The 19138-nt window shown below is 36.5% G+C and overlaps 2 protein-coding genes across 2 annotated transcripts; both read left to right on the forward strand.

Moving 5' to 3' along the window:
• Positions 1–8743: 8743 nt before the first annotated feature.
• Positions 8744–11561, forward strand: LOC121414819 (melatonin receptor type 1B-A-like). The gene is made up of 2 exons (XM_041607875.1): positions 8744–8846; positions 10351–11561. The coding sequence occupies exon 2, from the start codon at positions 10390–10392 to the stop codon at positions 11551–11553; it is 1164 nt and encodes a 387-aa protein (XP_041463809.1). The 5' UTR covers positions 8744–8846; positions 10351–10389; the 3' UTR covers positions 11554–11561.
• A 5550-nt stretch (positions 11562–17111) lies between these two features.
• Positions 17112–18728, forward strand: LOC121415749 (melatonin receptor type 1B-A-like). Its single transcript, XM_041609080.1, has one exon. It carries the CDS (start codon positions 17557–17559, stop codon positions 18718–18720), a length of 1164 nt encoding a protein of 387 aa, XP_041465014.1. The 5' UTR covers positions 17112–17556; the 3' UTR covers positions 18721–18728.
• The last annotated feature ends 410 nt before the right edge of the window (positions 18729–19138 follow it).

Here is a 19138-nt window from a genome sequence, read left to right on the forward strand (position 1 = left end):
ATAGCCGTTTAACAATTTGTTTTCGCTTTTATTTCTGTAGGTTTTTGTGAGATTTTTCTTGCCCACTGTGTAAAACGGGCTAATTGTTACGTTGGAAACGCGGAGTGCGTAGCGGGGGGGGGGGGGAGTTCTATGAGCATATCCATTCTGACCGTTATAGTTTGGACAAACTGCTTTTATGTTTAGACTTTTTCCACACAATGAGAATTTCTATTTTAAAAAAAGGTCCTGCAGCAGCGTCTCGAGAATAGGTCTAACCTTTATATTGTGTAATATTACATGGAATTGACATGATGAAACCTCACAAAGTCCTGTAATTTATTTTCTTTTTTCCCCATTTTTTGATAGACATGTTCGGTTAAATTGCAGGAAATCCTTGTACTTTTTCATAAGTAAAGTTTTTCATTTTTTAACAGCGTTCCTGCTTACCCGCTATAGTTTAAAAGCGGGGAGAAGATTGGTGGATTATGTAACACCCTTCAGTATCCGTGATTTACAACACCCGTTATTACGAGAATAATGGTGTCAGATTTATCATTAAAAAAAACCACCCCATGCGCATTTACATACCTTGAAGCAATATTCTTCATCCATGAAGTGCTATCCATAGTTTCAAATCAACGTTCGTATCCTACCAGTAAATCAAAGTCTTAAAGCTAAATTAAATCAAAGGGCGTATATAATAGCGAAGATCTGTATGCAGGTGTGTCCTCTTCTTATTTAATCTGAGGATCACAATATAAGGGTATAAAGGTGGATTTGGAGTAGTTTGCTGTGCAAGCCCTTCACTCGGGGAAGGAGGTCTGAATAATGCAGCCTACAAGTTTGTGTGTAGAGGAGGTCCCTTTCGCTCAACAACAAGTTATATCCGAGCTAGTCGTGTGTGAAGAAGACCAACTTGATGATCAAAGTGCAGGCTCTGTGCCTGATAGCGAAGGATCTCCTAGAGCGGTCGATGATCATGGTTGTACATCTGCTAATATATTTTCAAGCCCGTCCTTAGCATTGATAAATCAACAACATAATTCCAATTCATTATTATAATTTATGAATTCCTATTCCCAGAAACAATTAATAGTAACAAGCCTGAAAATACAACTACTTAAACACTCGTCCTTTGGGAACTGGGGTCGAAAAAAATATATAGCTAGAAGCCTTGTAACACGCCGACCCCAGCGAACAAAAGTCAAAGCAAATATAATATTGCAGAATAAAAATATCAACAAATAAACTATTAAAAACAAATGGAGGGGAGTAGACATGAACGTAAGCAAAGAAGATTATAAATCAATCAAAATCATGCTAATTCATAAGATTTAGCTTTAATTGCATTTAAAGGGGAAGTTCACCCTGAAGAAAACTTTGTTGTAAAAATAGCAGAAAAAATAGTAAAAAATATTGAAGGTTTGAGGAAAATCCGTTAAAGAGTAAGAAAGTTATTAGAGTTCAAAATTTTGGATTTGTGACGTCATAAAAGAGCAGCTGCCCCATGTGTTATGTAATATAAAATGCATGAATTTCAAATTTTGTATGGTTCCTGATGACTTAATTTTATTTTCTTTTCATGATCGGGTGTGAAACGATTTGTCTATTGATATACAAAAGTTACAGTGAAAACCATTTTCAATTTTCTAAGAAAATGACATTTCATTGATTTTTTACCATTCGCTATGTAGGAATGCTGCTCGCATATGACGTCACAAATCAAATAATTGAAATTCTAATAACTTTTTAATTACTCGATGAATTTTTCTCAAACCTTCGGCAATATTTTTTATTATTTTTTCTGCTATTTTTACAATAAACTTTTTGTCAGGGTAAACTTCCCCTTTAAAACTCTTGAAAGAAGGGATAATTCTTGGATACATTGAGATATTATTCAAAACTAATAAATTCATTTTCTTCAACTTTTCTCGTTATCATGTTTATCGTGGGTAAATGAAAATGTATGGCACATGCACAACAAGTGTTTTATTCATGAACTTTATTTATAAAATAAAATCTAGAATGTGTGTACGATGGTAATACATGGGGCACTTAAACATGAAAGTTGCAATCAATATTCAAATAATTTGTCTCATGTTTATCTTAATAGATATTGACGATGAGTGGGTATTGTAAGGTTGTCTATCTAATTATTCTCATTTATATATGGCAGTTATGACTATCGCTTTGTAATCGGGGCGTGGCCTAGCATCCTTTGGCAAGCCATGAATTCACACTTTGCCACTCAACCTTTCACTGTCTTGCTAAGCTAGATGGGGGGGGGGGCGGGAGGGGGGACACTTGCCGCCAAGAAATTTCCACTTCCAACCAAAAAAATATATTATAGGGAACAGTTAAAAAGGAAAGAGAGAGGGTGAAATGAATTATTTTTTAAATCATATGTAGAAATACATGTATATCACAACATTATATTCTGAGCTTACTTGCTTCTTGCTTTGCTCGCTTGCGATTTTTTAGATAATAAATTTGCCCATGTGCCCCATGCCCCCTTCATTTATTTTGGCCCATAAGCCACAGAGTCCTTTCTTTACATATAGTGTGATTGATACCATACAACAACCCCAAGGATCCCGTTATCTTTGTGTTTACACTACTAATTGTTCGATCATTAATGTCTTCAATTTCCTCAAACACAACATATTGGAATCTCTCTTTTATTTAGAGAGCAGCTTCCCCCCCCCCCTTCTCCCAAGGAGTAACGAAAGATAATATTACCAGGAGATCGAACAAGTTAGATGAGCGATTCGCATTATGCAGGTGTTACTGGCAGGATGCTCCTTGAAGTGGAATACTGTTTCACGATTAAGGTACTTGAATATCTCAGCCAGGTTAGGCATGAATCCTGCATGGCTTTCACCAGCCTTGGGTCTTCAAAGGCCTTGCCATGTTGTGTCGTAATAAAAAATAATGTCTCCGTCCATCTCGATACGAAGCAGCTTTAGTTTTGCGACGCAGCCTCTGCGACGCGCTTAATGGCAAACATGATAGTTATATTAACTGGACATTGAGAGGCAAGTTACGAAATGGTGCAGAGGGTCGAGGTTCGAGCCCTGGTCAAGTCTTATCGGCCTATGGGGGTAGAATAGGGCAGAAATTATTAATGACTGGGAACGAAAAATGGGTCATCTTCAAAATTTCCCAACGAGCAAAAAAGGAAACATTGAAACATAATATTTTATGGAGCTGTAAATTTTATGACCTATGTAATTTTAACGATAGTAACACTTTCGTCCAAGGTTTTTGTTTTCTATTGATCTACTGCCTTGAGATAATATTCAATAATGCCAATAATCATAGATAGTTTTGGCAACCAATAGGCAGACGCTTTCTGGAACTTTGTGAATCCATTGGAAATGGCCGTCAAATCATAACTGAGATATCATTGTCGAACCGGGACAGCAGATCGTCATACGAAAAATTGCATTATGTCCTTTGTCCAGAGTCCAGTAGGCCTACTTGACATGACTGACCGCACAGAAACCTAAATTATTAGTACTCACACAGCGCGAACAGAGGCACTGTTACGATCGGTAAAATGGCGACGATGCCTAATGTTACAACAGTCGTACTTACACACCTTAAATTTAAAAAGAAATGACTTAGATATCCGAAATATGTGTCAGGGCTTATTGTTAGCGCTCTCGTTATTTTCGACAAATGCTAATTGGTCATGGAGGACTTTGACAATAGATACTCAAGGCGTCTGCGTAGTGGTTGCGAAAATTACCCTATAACCCTCATGGGGGTAGCCACTAGCTGGGTTGCTCTTCATCAGTTATGTATATTGATAGATTAAAGGCGTACGTACTCCGGGATGAAATATTTATATCTAAATAAATAGAGTAAAATTCACAGAGCAAAATGCTGAAAGTTTCATCAAAATCGGATAAGTTATTGAAGTTATTGAATTTGAAAGTTTAGCAATATGTTGTGAAAATAGTTATATGTACGTTTTCATGGATATTCATTAGGTGGGCTGATGGTGGCACATCCCACTTTCTTTTTTATTATGTTATTACATGAAATCATAATTGTTTAATTTTTACATACATGTGTGAATGATGTGTCTCCTTTATAATAAAACAAGTTGCAGCAATGAATATCTAATGCACTAAATCAGTTGTCAATCCATTTTTTCAGTTTTGGTAGAACAAAAATTGAATAAACCTTATTTCATATAATACACAAACGAACGAGTGGGGATAATTATGACATCATCGATTTGCTCATTAAAATGGTATAACTTTGTTATTTCTTATCCGATTTCGATCAGATTTTCATTGTTTTGTTTGTCTGATTTTTCTTTATTTGTTTAAATCATATTAGTTTCATCCCGGAGCATCCCTTTAACGTATGGCGGTTATAGTTGGAGCCTTTTTTAGAGGAACAAACTAAGAAACTTTCATTGGATGAACCAGGTGCGTTGCTGCGTTACTCTCATTAAAGGGAATTAAAGTAAATCCAGATGAACTGTAGATAGGGACCAATCGAATTCTGGATTTAGTCTTAATCCTTAAACTATATTTTTAAGTCTCGGAGATTCAAATATAAATCCTTTGGGATTTAAAAATGAATCTTTTTGATGAAAGACATATCCGAATTCGATTGGTCCCTAACAGCAGTCCACCTGGATTGAATTCAAATCCTTTCAATTTCAAGTGTAACGCATTGATGATATTTTTTAAGGCACGCCTGAATTAAGAAATTACAAAAACAGAATTTTCATAAAAATATTATCCCTATCCTTCAGGTGTTCCTGCACCAAAATAAAATGTAATGCTCCTTCTAATTATAATGCACCTAAATCCCTGGAAGAAAATGCAAAATATCTCATTTTCTGTTAGAATATTTTGGTATACCCCAGACTATGCATGTGGAACCTGTTACCTCCTATTCATGAGGTGGGCGCCTTTTGACTGAGCTACATGTACCATGCCATACACATCATGATTATGGGCGGTGTGATATCTCCTTGATTTTATTCAATATTACAGTGTTTGGAACAACCATTTATGCTGTATTAGGTCATTGTTATGATAGCTAAATGGTAGTTGGGTCATTTCGAGCACCGTCGTGACCATGGAGCGCAAAGGCCCGATTTTTTCGACGGCGTTGTGTTCTTACAGGTTTAAATAACTAAATTCCGCCAATTTTTAAAAAATTGGCACACCCGCTGAAGAGAAACCCGTCGACATGGTCGAGAAACGAACCTCCGCGTTCCACGGACACGGAAGTGCTCCAAATGAGCCAACTGCGGTGCCGGTGAAGTTTGAAGAGGAATATGACCCTCAATCAAGTCGTTCTAGTTGGTATTTCGCTGAATCCCTGGATTTATTCACTTACGTTAATCAACATGATCAATGCCAAACTTGATGTCATGGCCGGCGTCTGTACTTTACCAGAAAAAAATACATTGATTAACATAATGAAACCTATAAGGCCTATACCAACTGCTGGCCAAAAGAAGTTTGCGTGCAAAAACAAGCTGATAAAAGGTTATTTTTATTAACTAGGAAGTCCAATCAACCTTATAAGTGGTTAACCTGACTAAAAGTGAGAGTTATGAACTGATAAAGATTAAACTTAAGAAGCAATGTAGAGCCTGAGTCGCGTCTTTGGATCGTGAAGTTAAAAAATCGGAACCAAGACATTGCTTATATCTAGTTGATTTGTGTTTTAAAAAAACTATAAATCAATGAGATCAATTTATGGATCATTGTCGATTCTGAAACTGGCTTCAAAACGTAGGGTTATCTAGACTGAATTCAACCGCAATTCTTTGCTCATTATCTGGCATGTCTGACAATGTCCATTGTTCATTGTCAGAATGAACAGTATGAAACACCTTTCAACCAATGAAAGTTGAAGGGAATCAACAAGTGAAATCTCGTCATTAAAAAATAAGGTTGATCCGAGAAGTGATCCCTGTGGCACTCCACATCATTTCACGTAGGTTACAATGTTTCTTAAGATGCATCGCAAAGTAATGCTGCCTTATCAACATTAAAAAGTGTCACACATCGGGATTTTGAGCCGGTTCCGTTTGTGGGTTCCATGACATTTGCTCTGGCGAAAATTGCTCCAATGGAAAATTTGCACGTTAATCAAAACATAAAACCGAAATTCCGGGCCTAAATAAACCCTAATCATTATATGTACAGATAAAGCTCTATTACAACTCTAACTCTAACCCTATGCCATCTGAATGAGATATTAAGACCGGAGTAAATGTCACAGGAGCAAATGTCGTGTCATCCGTTGATGTGACTGTAGCTGAAGAATATCTATAAAAGTCCAATCATGGACCTACTTCTCTGAGTAGTAGGTCCATGGTCCAATAAACGTTCACATTGATTTTCCACAAGGTGTCGTTAGGCGACAGTATAACATCATGCACTACTCAAGATTTAGAAATAATGGGCACAGGAAATGGGTCATCTTCAAGTTTTCCTGACGTCGAGCAAAGAACAAAAACGAAACATAATTTTTTATTAGGCTATAAACTTATCCATAATGTTTACGATATTAGCGCCTTCTGTGGTCTACATGAGGTTCTTTTCATCCGGGTTTTGTTTTTCCTAGAGTTTGATCTAATTTTATGAATCTGTAATGATACAAATAATTTACGTACGGTACCCGCTGTGGTAGCTGATGATTACGCTTTATCTGTATGAGAAATAACTTATGGGAGGAGGTTCGGCTTTTTAAGAAGATTAGCACCACTTGATTTTGAACTAATGAAATTTAATTTGATCATTTTTCTTTTCTCATTTCTGACAGTCTGACATTGCTCATTGTTCTTACCCAGAATGGAGAGTATTAAATAATTTTTCTTCATGTTCTTAATAAGAAAACTAAGAGGCTGTGAATAATTTGCAATTGATTGCAAATTAGGCAGATTTCCAAATCAATCTTAATTCAGCAATATTCGTGTTTGATATTGAATTATACACTCTAAAAACAAATCAGTCAAAAATGACTAGTTAATAGGGTCAGCTGGGAGCAACTGTTATTCTAGTCATATTTGACTATTTTCTAGTCATATTTTACTAGAACGGAGTTATTTCCGACTAGAATATATGTCAGAAATTCGAATATCAGTGATTGCCATATCAGTTGCACCCAGCTGACTACTAGTCTAGTCAATTTGACTGATTTGTTTTAAGAGTGTATAGTTTGCTAATTGTATCCGAAAGTATAAGGTGATTTGCTGTCGCTAAAATTGATCTATCAATTCCAAATGCTAAATTGATATTTGAAAGCGAATGCATAACATGATCATGGGAGTGTCATTATTTCTTCAAACTTAACGGCATAGATTAAGCTTGCCGCCCTTCCACACAGTAAAAATCGTAATTTGAATGATGATTCCATCATTAGAAATTAGGATAATGACAAATATTTAGCACAAATTTCAGATATTATAAAAAGGTGTAACAGAAAATTGTATATGTTCAGACTTGTCAAACAATGTAAACTCCCTATGTCAGACCTTGTTCAAATTTACATTGGATATATTCGTCCAATTTTGGAGTATTGTGTACCGGTTTTTAATGGAGCACTAACTGCTAAACAGGTTAAAGACTTAGAAAAAATACAAAAAAGAGTCTGCAAAATAATTCTTGGCTCAGATTTTATAGACTATGAAAGTGCATCAACAAAATGTGGATTGGAATGTCTTGAAAGAAGACGAAAAAGACTGTGTTTGGAGTTTGCTAAATCTCTTTAAAAAAAACCCTCACTGTAATAACTGGCTACCAAAAAGGAAAATGTCTCAATCTCATTAAGGAGTGTTCCAAACTTTGCTCAGTTAAAATGCAAAACAGATCGCTTTAGAAAAAGTGCAATACCATATTTCATTGATTTACTAAATTCTAAAGAATTTTTTTTCTTTTCATATCCTTGAAATCAACTCAAATGTTTGCCATTATTTTAGTCTCCATTTCAATCCAATTGATATTTGAATTTTTAATTGTCTAATATTCATCAATTTTTAATATCGTATTTCTTTTTTCGTTCTATTTTATTATATTTAATGAATTTTTATGTACACTTGCTCTCTGAAATTTATTTATTATCAATGTACATTGTAAATTGTAAATGTTTGCTTTTATCCATGACTTGTGAACGTTTTATTGTAAACATGTTAATTTCAGCCTTCTGGCTTTGTAACATGTATTGTTTTTTATATGAAATAAACCATGATTGAATTGAATTGAATTGAATTGAATTGAATTGAATGTGAAACCAAACTAGAACATGATTAGAATCACGAACGCTAATTACAGTCACGATTACAATGGCATGATTAGATATCCACGTGTGGAAAGGCCCTTGCTCGTACTTGTTGAAATAATGACTATTTTCTCTGCTTCTTCATCGACATCATCTGCCGCCATTGCAAGCAACACATTCGTACGTGCATGGCTTCCAGCTGATAACAAACAAGCCTCATAATATTTTAAATAATTTCTAAATACTTCTGGCACCAGTCCTCCCTGATAGCCTATAGCGTTGTCCGGTATTTTGATGTCAATACCCGGTGATGGGGAGACGATAAAACTCTTGAGAGAGGGCACATGATGATGCACCTACACCATTCCGGTAACCGTAGCCTACAATTATTGAAATCAATCCGGTCTTTTGCTGGTAGTTCTCCCAACAAACAAGGTTTTTCTGGTTGTTTGAAAACCGGTGGTCTTGGTGAGAGTCGATTCATTCTCCCAAATCACTTCATTTTGGCTTACATCACAGTGGCACCTGGTTGAAATGCTCTCATGCGAACTGAATTATTACATCTGGACCATACCATTTAATATTCTTGGATTAATGCTCGATAGGTAAGTCCTCGCTCTGAGGCTATATTCATTATTGTCCTTGTAGTTTATCTAATGAATAATTTGTCCTCAAAATGAGAGGGAAAATGTTTTTTGGAAACTTTTTGAGGCATCTTTTAGGCCAAAAAAAAAATATTCAAAGAGGGTAGGGTACTTTCGTGGAAATTAATGTTGGCATAATCTCTTTAAAAGGGTACTCCATGCATGCTAGAAATAATGTGATTTGAACAGATAGAGAAACATCAGACAAAGAAAAAAAAGAAAACTGAATATTTCATCAAATTTGGGCAAAAGATATTGGTTAATTTCAAAATCCAATAACTTTGTTATTTGTTATCATATTCTGATACTAAAATATCAGCATTTTACTCGATGAGGTTTCCCCCTTTATTTAGATATATAAGCAATTTTTTTTTTACTACTCCGGAGTACCTCCTGAAGCACACATAGGTTAAATTCAGATAACTCAACTGTATGGAATTCGATATAAACGGAGGCATTTTTCATTTTGAGAAACTAATTTATCCCTACTATCGGAACACGTCGGCCCCCTTCCGAGACTTTGTTTTAAGGTGAAAAAAAACCTAGCTGGTTTTAAGAAAGAAAAAAGGTGGGATTATTTTTATTCTACGTCAAAGCAGGACTTTATGATTTAATGACATTCATATCCGGGACTTTGACTAATGTTTCATTCGGATCGACATCATTTTCATCAAAGGAGTTCATCGTCTTCATGATAAAACAGGATTCGGGATGTGGGCAACTTATTATGCAATACTATTTTTCTCAATTTATGTTTAAAGAGCTCACTTGCAAAAGGGGTTAGGTGCCTGTTTCATCAAATTAGATTTTTCATGTTGATGTCTCAATGTATGATACCAAAGAAAAGTTGAAATTCCGATAAAAACGTGAACTAAAATGGCAAAGAAAAAAAAATCACTTTTTTTCAAAAAGGGTTAGGTCCATTTCAGTTTTGTTGCAAAAGGGGTTATGCCAACACAATTTTTTGGGAAAAGGATGTCTTAAAAAATATGAAGACAGGTAGATTTCTTTTATATCCAATTTTATGATCCCATGATAGGGTAGTACGTCATGACAAGTTAGTTTCTCATAAGAGTATTGCAACAAGTGAGAATAAAAATCATGGCTTTTCTCGGAATGGTCCAGAGTGGACCTAACCCCTTTTGCAACTTAACTCTTCATTTGTTACATGTATCATGCCCAAGGAGCTAAACGTGACATCAAACCATTCTCATCTCAAGCATGAGATAGCAGTAACTGAACTGATTTAAAAGATTCCATGCTAGCCGTCTTTCGCGCGATGGACATAGCTCGGTGCGAACAGACTTTGCACAATCTCAAAGATTATTAGGGCCTCCCCTTCATTAGGATCGTCATTTGCCCGAAGAAGCCTCTTGGTAATTGGCGAAACGTCGCAACATTGAGATTATTTCCATTTTTTTAATACTTTCTTTGCAATTACTTCTAATGTTATTTCATTTCATAGAGACCTGTTCTGCTGATAACGTGACGTCCATCCTACGACATGGATTCATCAACACCTAGTGAGGAAACAGTTCTCCTTAACACAACATCGGCTAGTAACGGGACAGATTGGGAATTCACGGACTACAAGCAAAGAGTCTTCATTGGTATTCTCTTTATCTTGATCTCAGCTGTCGGGCTGGTTGGCAATCTCATGGTCATTGTCGCCGTCAGTCTCTCCCGCAAGCTGCAGACGGCGACCAATGCCTTCGTTCTCAACACCAGTTGCGTCGACTTCCTGAACTGTCTCTTCCTGCCGTTCAATGCGGTGTCCATGCTGAGCAAGTCTGGATGGCCACTCGCTCCAGGAGTTTGCACCATAGCTGGTGGGATTACCATGGTATGTCTAGGAGCTACCCTGGTCAACCTGGCCCTCATAGCCATCAATCGTGCCTATTTGATCGTGAACCCGAGAGATAATTATTGCAAACTCTACAGTCCTGTCAAGTTGGGTCTAATGGTGTTCTTTGCCTGGTTCTACCCCATCATGGCGTTTGCCTTACCGCCATCTCTGGGTATTGGTAAGCTTGGATATTCGGAGGCATACAAGGTTTGCTTCTGGGACGATGACCACGAACTTGTCTATATCAACGACTACATCGTCGCTCTCACCTTCTTGATCTCATTCATCATCATTATTGTCTGCTATGCGATGATCTACGTCCACGTTAGGCGTCACAACCGTCGTCTTCAGGTCTTTTATTCCAACAACCCAACCAAGCCCAGCGACGCTGCTTCTACCCGTGAGCTCATGAACGGGTCGTCCGTTAAAATAACCGAAAAATGCCACAATTCCACACTGGAAACACAGGCTAAGAAGTCCCGCAACAAACGCGAGATACAGATCACCAAAAATCTATTCTATGTGGTGTGCGCCTTCTTCTTTTGCATCCTTCCCTACCCGATCTCGCTCACCATCCCCTTCAAGAGCGTTGCGGACGTCTACGCCGGTGTTCTCCTCATGGCCAACTCCTGTGTAAACCCTCTCATCTACAGCTTCAAGCATCCTCATTTCAATATCATTTTCAGGATGATGTGTCGAGGTAACTGGGATGAGATTCCTCAACCATCCACTCTCCTCAAGTTTGTTCTGAGGTCATCTGGCATAGAGCGTCAGCGTTCTTCGTCCAACCTTCGTACGAACGAAACGGGGTCGACGCGTTAAATGTTTTCCGAATTATCCAAACGAAGATTTCTTTCAACAATATATAACCACACCTCATCATGTTTGCTTCACGCTTTGTAATTTACTCTATGACTGTCGCATTTTGTTTATAAATCTTTAGCGTTAAGCTATGCATTGAAAACACGAAATGTGTGATTATGTTCTTAACAATAATGCGAATACAACACTGCATACTAAACTGTAAACGTAGTAATTCTGACATGCCTTACATCCTGAGTATAGGACACATCGAATTCAGATTGTAGAGAGTTGGTTCACTACAACGATGAGCCATGGCGTAATTTCCTTTGGCAAGAAAATCATCCACATCGTGCTGCACTCGACCCAGGTGATGTGAATGGGTAATCGGTAGGATTTATTCCTTGAACGCTTTAACGCCTATTGATATGGCGGCTCAGCTACAGCCGGGGTAATAATATGATACCAAGTACAAAAGCGCAGTTGAGTATATGCATATAGTAACACTGCGCTATATAAATTGACATATTGTTATCATGAGTCGCAGCGTTACTACGAGGAGAATGCATTGCAGAGATTTTTTTTTAATCGTCCATTTTCCTTTCTCTGTTCTTCAATTCAAATTATCAACCAAACACTTAAATGCATATTTGCATTTATGGTTGATCTAAACACAACATCAAAAGAAAGTTCCCGGAAAGAACCCTATTACACATTCCAATGTAACAAATTATTCAAGTTTATACTAAGCCTGGGATATTGCTAGAATCATTGGGAAGCGGTTTTCCGAAAATGAGGGAAATCCGTGACTTAACGGCTGAATGAGCACAAGATAGGGATTAAAAAAAATGCAACTGTGTTGTAATTCATGGGAGAGAACCAGGCAGTAATTTGTGGATAAGAACTTTAATGTTGATATTAGCTAGGTTTCAAAGCGTTCAAAAGTTACCGAAAATCTTACATAATAATCACACCAAATTACCTTTGTCAGCACATGAGGTTTTTCGTCAACAATAAATACGTCACAAAATATCCATAATTTGGTGACGGAGATTTCAAAATGGTTACACTCTCCAGCATGTCCAGTTGTACCTTCTAATCTCTATTCACTTTTGATAATTTTCTTTCCGATTTTTATTTCACTTTTACTCTCAAAACTTAATTTCTTTGGCATTCAATTTATAAGCGTCCTGGGCTCCGTAACACAAAGATTAGCGATCAATCGCTAAATGAACTGACCAATCAAGATCAATGTTACAGGCGCATTTGGTTTAAAATACTGACCAGGGGCCAATCAGTGCGGTTCTTTCATTTTTGCAATCCATAGCAAACCTTTGCGTTACGGAGTCTAGGTTTTGATATAACGTTGTTTAATATTTGATGTTGCAGTAATGACCCTTCGAAATAGCCTACTGTATTGTTGTGTATCATGTATATTAAATAAGAACGGATTTGTAAAAATGGATTATTATATATTTGTATAAGGTTGTCACTTATAAACATGGTTGAAATTAAATTGTCGTTACGAATTGTACATTTTTTCACAACATTCTGTATTTTGATTTTGTAATGAACACATACACACATTTTATCAGTAATCCATGGAGCATTTTCATTTATTTGAATGAAGATTTTAAAAGCCATGTATATAAGATGCCTTGCTCTAGAGCATAAATTGCCTTACTGGGGATCAAACCCTGGACTTTCATTCGTGTAATCAGGCGCCTTACACCACTCGGACACGGCGCCTCCTCTATCATTTTGGCTGTAGTTGCATGAACATGATGAAGCGCCATCTAGCCATCAGGCACAGGCAACCTTGGAGATGGACAGCATTATGTCAGCCCGGGATGTCAGCTACATGAATTTGATTTTTTTATGTGCATATTATGTGCCTTATGTCACATTTCTATTTATTTTTTTGAATTGCCAGTATAAAACATGTAAATTGGTGATTGTTATTGATTTTTTTAAGTGAAATTGGTCTGCTATATACCCCTACAGAGCGATTTTGTGGTGTTGTTCTAATGAAACGTGCATGGAACCATTATATTGAATGTGATAAGTAACATGCTAACAATGAATGAGGATGAGAAAAGAAAAACCTAGGCCAGTGCCAGATTTCAAATTAATGATCTGTACAATGTTTTGTGAGACGCATTAAGTTTTAGTTATTAAACTTTAATGAAATATTGGTATTTCAGATCCAGCAATGATTTAGATTTGTTTCTAAATGAAAAGGGATTAAATGGGGATAACAACGTCTTATTCGTTTTGCATTCTGACTAAAATGTAAAATAATCTTTCCGCTTCAGAATGTTTTTTGGCAATTTACCTTTCAAAGTTGATAGCCCTACAGTTTTGCTCATTATAGATTCACTCCTCATCATTGCCATAAAGAAAATATTTTTCACTAAGTTTTTTGTCTTGCACTTTATCAATCTTTCATTATATTTAGCTGCGCTTGAGTATGTACGACTCCTTTTGTGAGTCTTAATACATCGTTATACCTTTATCACTTATGTATTCGTATAGTTTGTACATACACTGCAGTTCTTTAAAGTAACATAAAACAATATCCTAGACAGATCATTCTATCCCGCACGTCAGTCTTGCATGTGGGCCGTACGATATGTAAATAATTATGTAAATATAATGCAAGGAAAACATACGATTTTTTTTCTTAAATGAATGAAATAGGCTAATTGACATGATTGGTCTAATTACAAGCAGGTTTATTCAATTAAATTTATATAAAACCCATATGAAACATTTTAAATAGGAAAATGTAACATTTGTGCTTATGATGTAATAGACCATACAGTATTTTTCTCTTTCCTTCTGATACTATACTGTTCCATCTCGCCTGTCACCCCTCTACCTATTTTTCCTCTTCTCTTATCTCTTTTATCATATCTAGTTACATCTTTGCACATGCATTTTGCCTCCACTGTATATGGATTTATTTTTAACTTTAACTGACTTTATTGTTTTTTGTCTGTTCTATACTGTGTATTGATACGTCTATGCTTTTGATGATATTTTTACAACCAAATTGGTTTTTATGGAGACAATAATGCTTATCTTATCTATGAAATAAGTAAAGGCCTATAATAAGCTACAATTATATGGCATTGAACAAAAGTTTACACATATTTCCCCAAGAAATTGATACGGGAACATTATTATCTATATACATGCACATAATCACTTGCATTAAATCCACGATAGAAGAGGAAAACTACCATTCCATTTCCATTAAAAAAAAACACTTCGAGAAATGTAAATTTAGTATGGTACGAATTGTACTACCCGTTTAATTATATTTGTCACGTGGTTGTAATCCAAGACATAATTGTGTTTGAATTAACTTTTGGTTGTTTCATTAATAATGATATAGAAAAGTGAAATTGATTTTATAATGCCCGTACTTTGTAATTGTTATGTAAATAGATCTTGAAGCCATGGGTATATTTTACTATTGTTTGTATACGAACCATTTCCGTAAGTTAATGGTTAATTCGACATGTATATATTATTGTAATATAATGTTAATTGTTAAAAAAATAAGAGTGGGCTTCCCGTCGTTTCAAAATAAAAATCAGTAATTTGATTGCCATTGGTTAGGATATCATTAGTTGTGGTTGTTACGATGGTTAAGAAATTTGTTGATGTTGATGGTGGGGGAACTGATGATGATGCGCCGGCAGAAGTGATGGTGGTGGTGGTGATGATGATGACGACGATTTTGTGGGCGATATTGATGATGATGGTGATGATGATAGGGATGATAAGAAGCATGCAATAACTAGCAGTGGCGTAATGATTCAAAAAATGAAGGGGCCCAAATGTATGTGTAAAACTTTCGAAAAGGCTCCGAGTGAACGAAGCGAAAGAGGGGGAAAAATCCATTCAATACAATTTGGTTATAGAATTTGACATAATATTCAGAAAATAAGCATCAGATATCAACCTTTTTTCTTTCCTCTCCTTTCCTTTTCTTTTCTTAATTTTGAAGTTTTTTGGGGGGTCCATGGATCCCAAGCCCCCTATTTATGCCAGTGATAAACAACATGCCTGACATTTCATCTCTTGCGTGAATATTCTACAGGGGGTGCGAAAATTGCATGCGTGTGGGCAAACCATGCATAATCCGATGATAATATGAGTGACGCAGTTCATTGTCCGGAGCCTGATATGAAAAAGAAATATCATTATCATTTCTAATTATACAATAATTATTGTTCCATCGTTTTCACTATTTGAATATCATAATTGTGAACTTTCATAGCAACCAATTTCTATTGGTTTCTTAAGAGTTCAATGATTGTCATTATAGTAATCTAAATTAGTTTTTGCTTCAGGTTTCCACTTACCATTATTACGGGATCAGATGACCAAAAATTATTGCAAATTAACGACGGACAAGAACCATTGACCTCCTTTGGCTGAGGAGGGTCAAATGATAGTAATATACAAATAAAACACTTCAAACGGTGAAAGGACTGGTCAGGTAGTATTATATCATTTCTACCGCTCAATGGTCTTCCTTGATATGACTTGGGCCATTGTTTGAACAGGTTACACAACATACGGTAACAGATCCAAAACAGCAACCAGACCCTTCACCCTCAATAAAAAATAAATTAATAAACAATCAAATGAATAAATGAATGAATAAAGAAATAAATAAACAAACAAACAAATCTATAAATATATGAATAAATGAACAAACCAAAATTAAATAGATAATAGATAAAATAAAGAAGAGAGCAAAATGTAGAAACGAAATGAGAAATAAAAAATTAAAATGATAACAATTATTTAAAAATCCAGAACTATGCACAATGCATATGACCCTGACAAACTAAAGATGTGACAGAACTACATGAATTATTTCAATGTAGTTCTGTTATTTTCATCAAATTTGATCTGTCATGTTGATGATGTCTCAATATATAGATTTTTAGTAGCTCTATAAGATGATACCAAGTTGAAATTCCCATTAAAAAGTGAACTAAAATGGCAAAGAAAAAAATTCAAAAGAGGTAAGGTCCATTTCAGTTTAGTTACAAAAGGGGTTATGTCCACACAATTTTTTTTTAAAGAATATCTAAAAAATATGAAGACATGTAGATTTCTTTTATATCCAACTTTATGTTCTCATGGTAGAGTATCATGAAAATTCAGTTTCGCATAAGAATATTGCAATATGGGAGAATTAAAACAAATATTTTTTTGGAGTGGGCCTAACCCCAACTCATTTTTCAAAAGGAATTATGTCAATTTTTCATAAATTTTATTTTTTTTTGTCTATTTGTCTAAATTTTCAGTCGCTCTGATGATACCAAATAAATTTTGAAATTTAAATGAAAACATGAATGAAAGTAGCAAAGAAAATTCACTTTTTTATCAAAAGATACATGTATTAGATTTATTTCAGTTTGCTTACAAAAGGGGTAAGGTCCACAATGATAATTTAAAAAAAATATAATGAACAAAATTGAAGACAGGTAGATTTCCTTTGAAACCCAAATTTATGTTCACATGATAGCGTAGTGCATCATGACAATTTAGTTTCTCATAAGAATATTGCAATAAGTGAGAATAAAAAACATGGTTTTTCTCGGAATGGTCCAAAGTGGACTTAACTCCTATTGCAACTAAACTCATTTGTTACATTTGTTATCATGCCCAAAGAGCTAATAGTGACATCAAACCATTGTCATTTCAAGCATGATATAGCAATTACTGAACTGACTTAAAAGATTCCATGCTAGCCGTCTTATTCGCGCGCTGGACATAGTTCAGTGCGAACAGACTTTGCACAATTTCAAAGATTATTAGGGCCTTCCTTTCATTGGGATCGTCATTTGCCCTAAGAAGCCTCTTGGTAATTGGCGAAACGTCGCAACATTGAGATTATTTCCAGGTTTTTTAAAATAATTTCTTCGGAATTACTTCTAATGTTATTTAATTTCACAGAGACCTGTTCTACTTTTAACGTGACATCCATCCTACGACATGGATTCATCAACACCTAGTGAGGAAACAGTTCTCCTTAACACAACACCGGCTAGTAACGGAACAGATTGGGAATTCACGGACTACAAGCAAAGGGTCTTCATTGGTATTCTATTTATCTTGATCTCAGCTGTCGGTCTGGTTGGCAATCTCATGGTCATTGTCGCCGTCAGTCTCTCCCGCAAGCTGCAGACGGCGACCAATGCCTTCGTTCTCAACACCAGTTGCGTCGACTTCCTGAACTGTCTCTTCCTGCCGTTCAATGCGGTGTCCATGCTGAGCAAGTCTGGATGGCCACTCGCTCCAGGAGTTTGCACCATAGCTGGTGGGATTACCATGGTATGTTTAGGAGCTACCCTGGTCAACCTGGCCCTCATAGCCATCAATCGTGCCTATTTGATCGTGAACCCGAGAGATAATTATTGCAAACTCTACAGTCCTGTCAAGTTGGGTCTAATGGTGTTCTTTGCCTGGTTCTACCCCATCATGGCGTTTGCCTTACCGCCATCTCTGGGTATTGGTAAGCTTGGATATTCGGAGGCATACAAGGTTTGCTTCTGGGACGATGACCACGAACTTGTCTATATCAACGACTACATCGTCGCTCTCACCTTCTTGATCTCATTCATCATCATCATTGTCTGCTATGCGATGATCTACGTCCACGTTAGGCGTCACAACCGTCGTCTTCAGGTCTTTTATTCCAACAACCCAACCAAGCCCAGCGACGCTGCTTCTACCCGTGAGCTCATGAACGGGTCCTCCGTTAAAATAACCGAAAAATGCCACAATTCCACACTGGAAACACAGGCTAAGAAGTCCCGCAACAAACGCGAGATACATATCACCAAAAATTTATTCTATGTGGTGTGCGCCTTCTTCTTTTGCATCCTTCCCTACCCGATCTCGCTCACCATCCCCTTCAAAAGCGTTGCGGACGTTTACGCCGGTGTTCTCCTCATGGCCAACTCCTGTGTAAACCCTCTCATCTACAGCTTCAAGCATCCTCATTTCAATATCATTTTCAGGATGATGTGTCGAGGTAACTGGGATGAGATTCCTCAACCATCCACTCTCCTCAAGTTTGTTCTGAGGTCATCTGGCATAGAGCGTCAGCGTTCTTCGTCCAACCTTCGTACGAACGAAACGGGGTCGACGCGTTAAATGTTTTCCGAATTAGTCAAACGATGATTACTTTCAACAATTATTATAACCACACCTCATTGTGTTCGCTTCACGCTTTGCTATTAAATATATGACTATTGCATTTTGTTAATAAATCTTTAGCATTAAGCTAGGCATTAAAAACACGAATTGTGTGATTATGTTCTGAACAATAATTCGAATACACTGCATACTAAACTGTAAACGTAGTAATTCTGACATGCCTTACATCCTAAGTATAGGACACATCGAATTCACATTGTAGACAATTAGTTCACTACAACGATGAGCCATTGCGTAATTTCCTTTGGCGAGAAAATCATCCATATCGTGCTGCACTCGACCCAGGTTTGGTGAATGGGTAATCGGTAGGATTTATTCCTTGAACGCTTTAACGCCTATTGATATGGCGTCTCAG

This window comes from Lytechinus variegatus, chromosome 5 (assembly GCF_018143015.1).
Source record: "Lytechinus variegatus isolate NC3 chromosome 5, Lvar_3.0, whole genome shotgun sequence".
Taxonomy (NCBI): Eukaryota; Metazoa; Echinodermata; class Echinoidea; order Temnopleuroida; family Toxopneustidae; genus Lytechinus; species Lytechinus variegatus.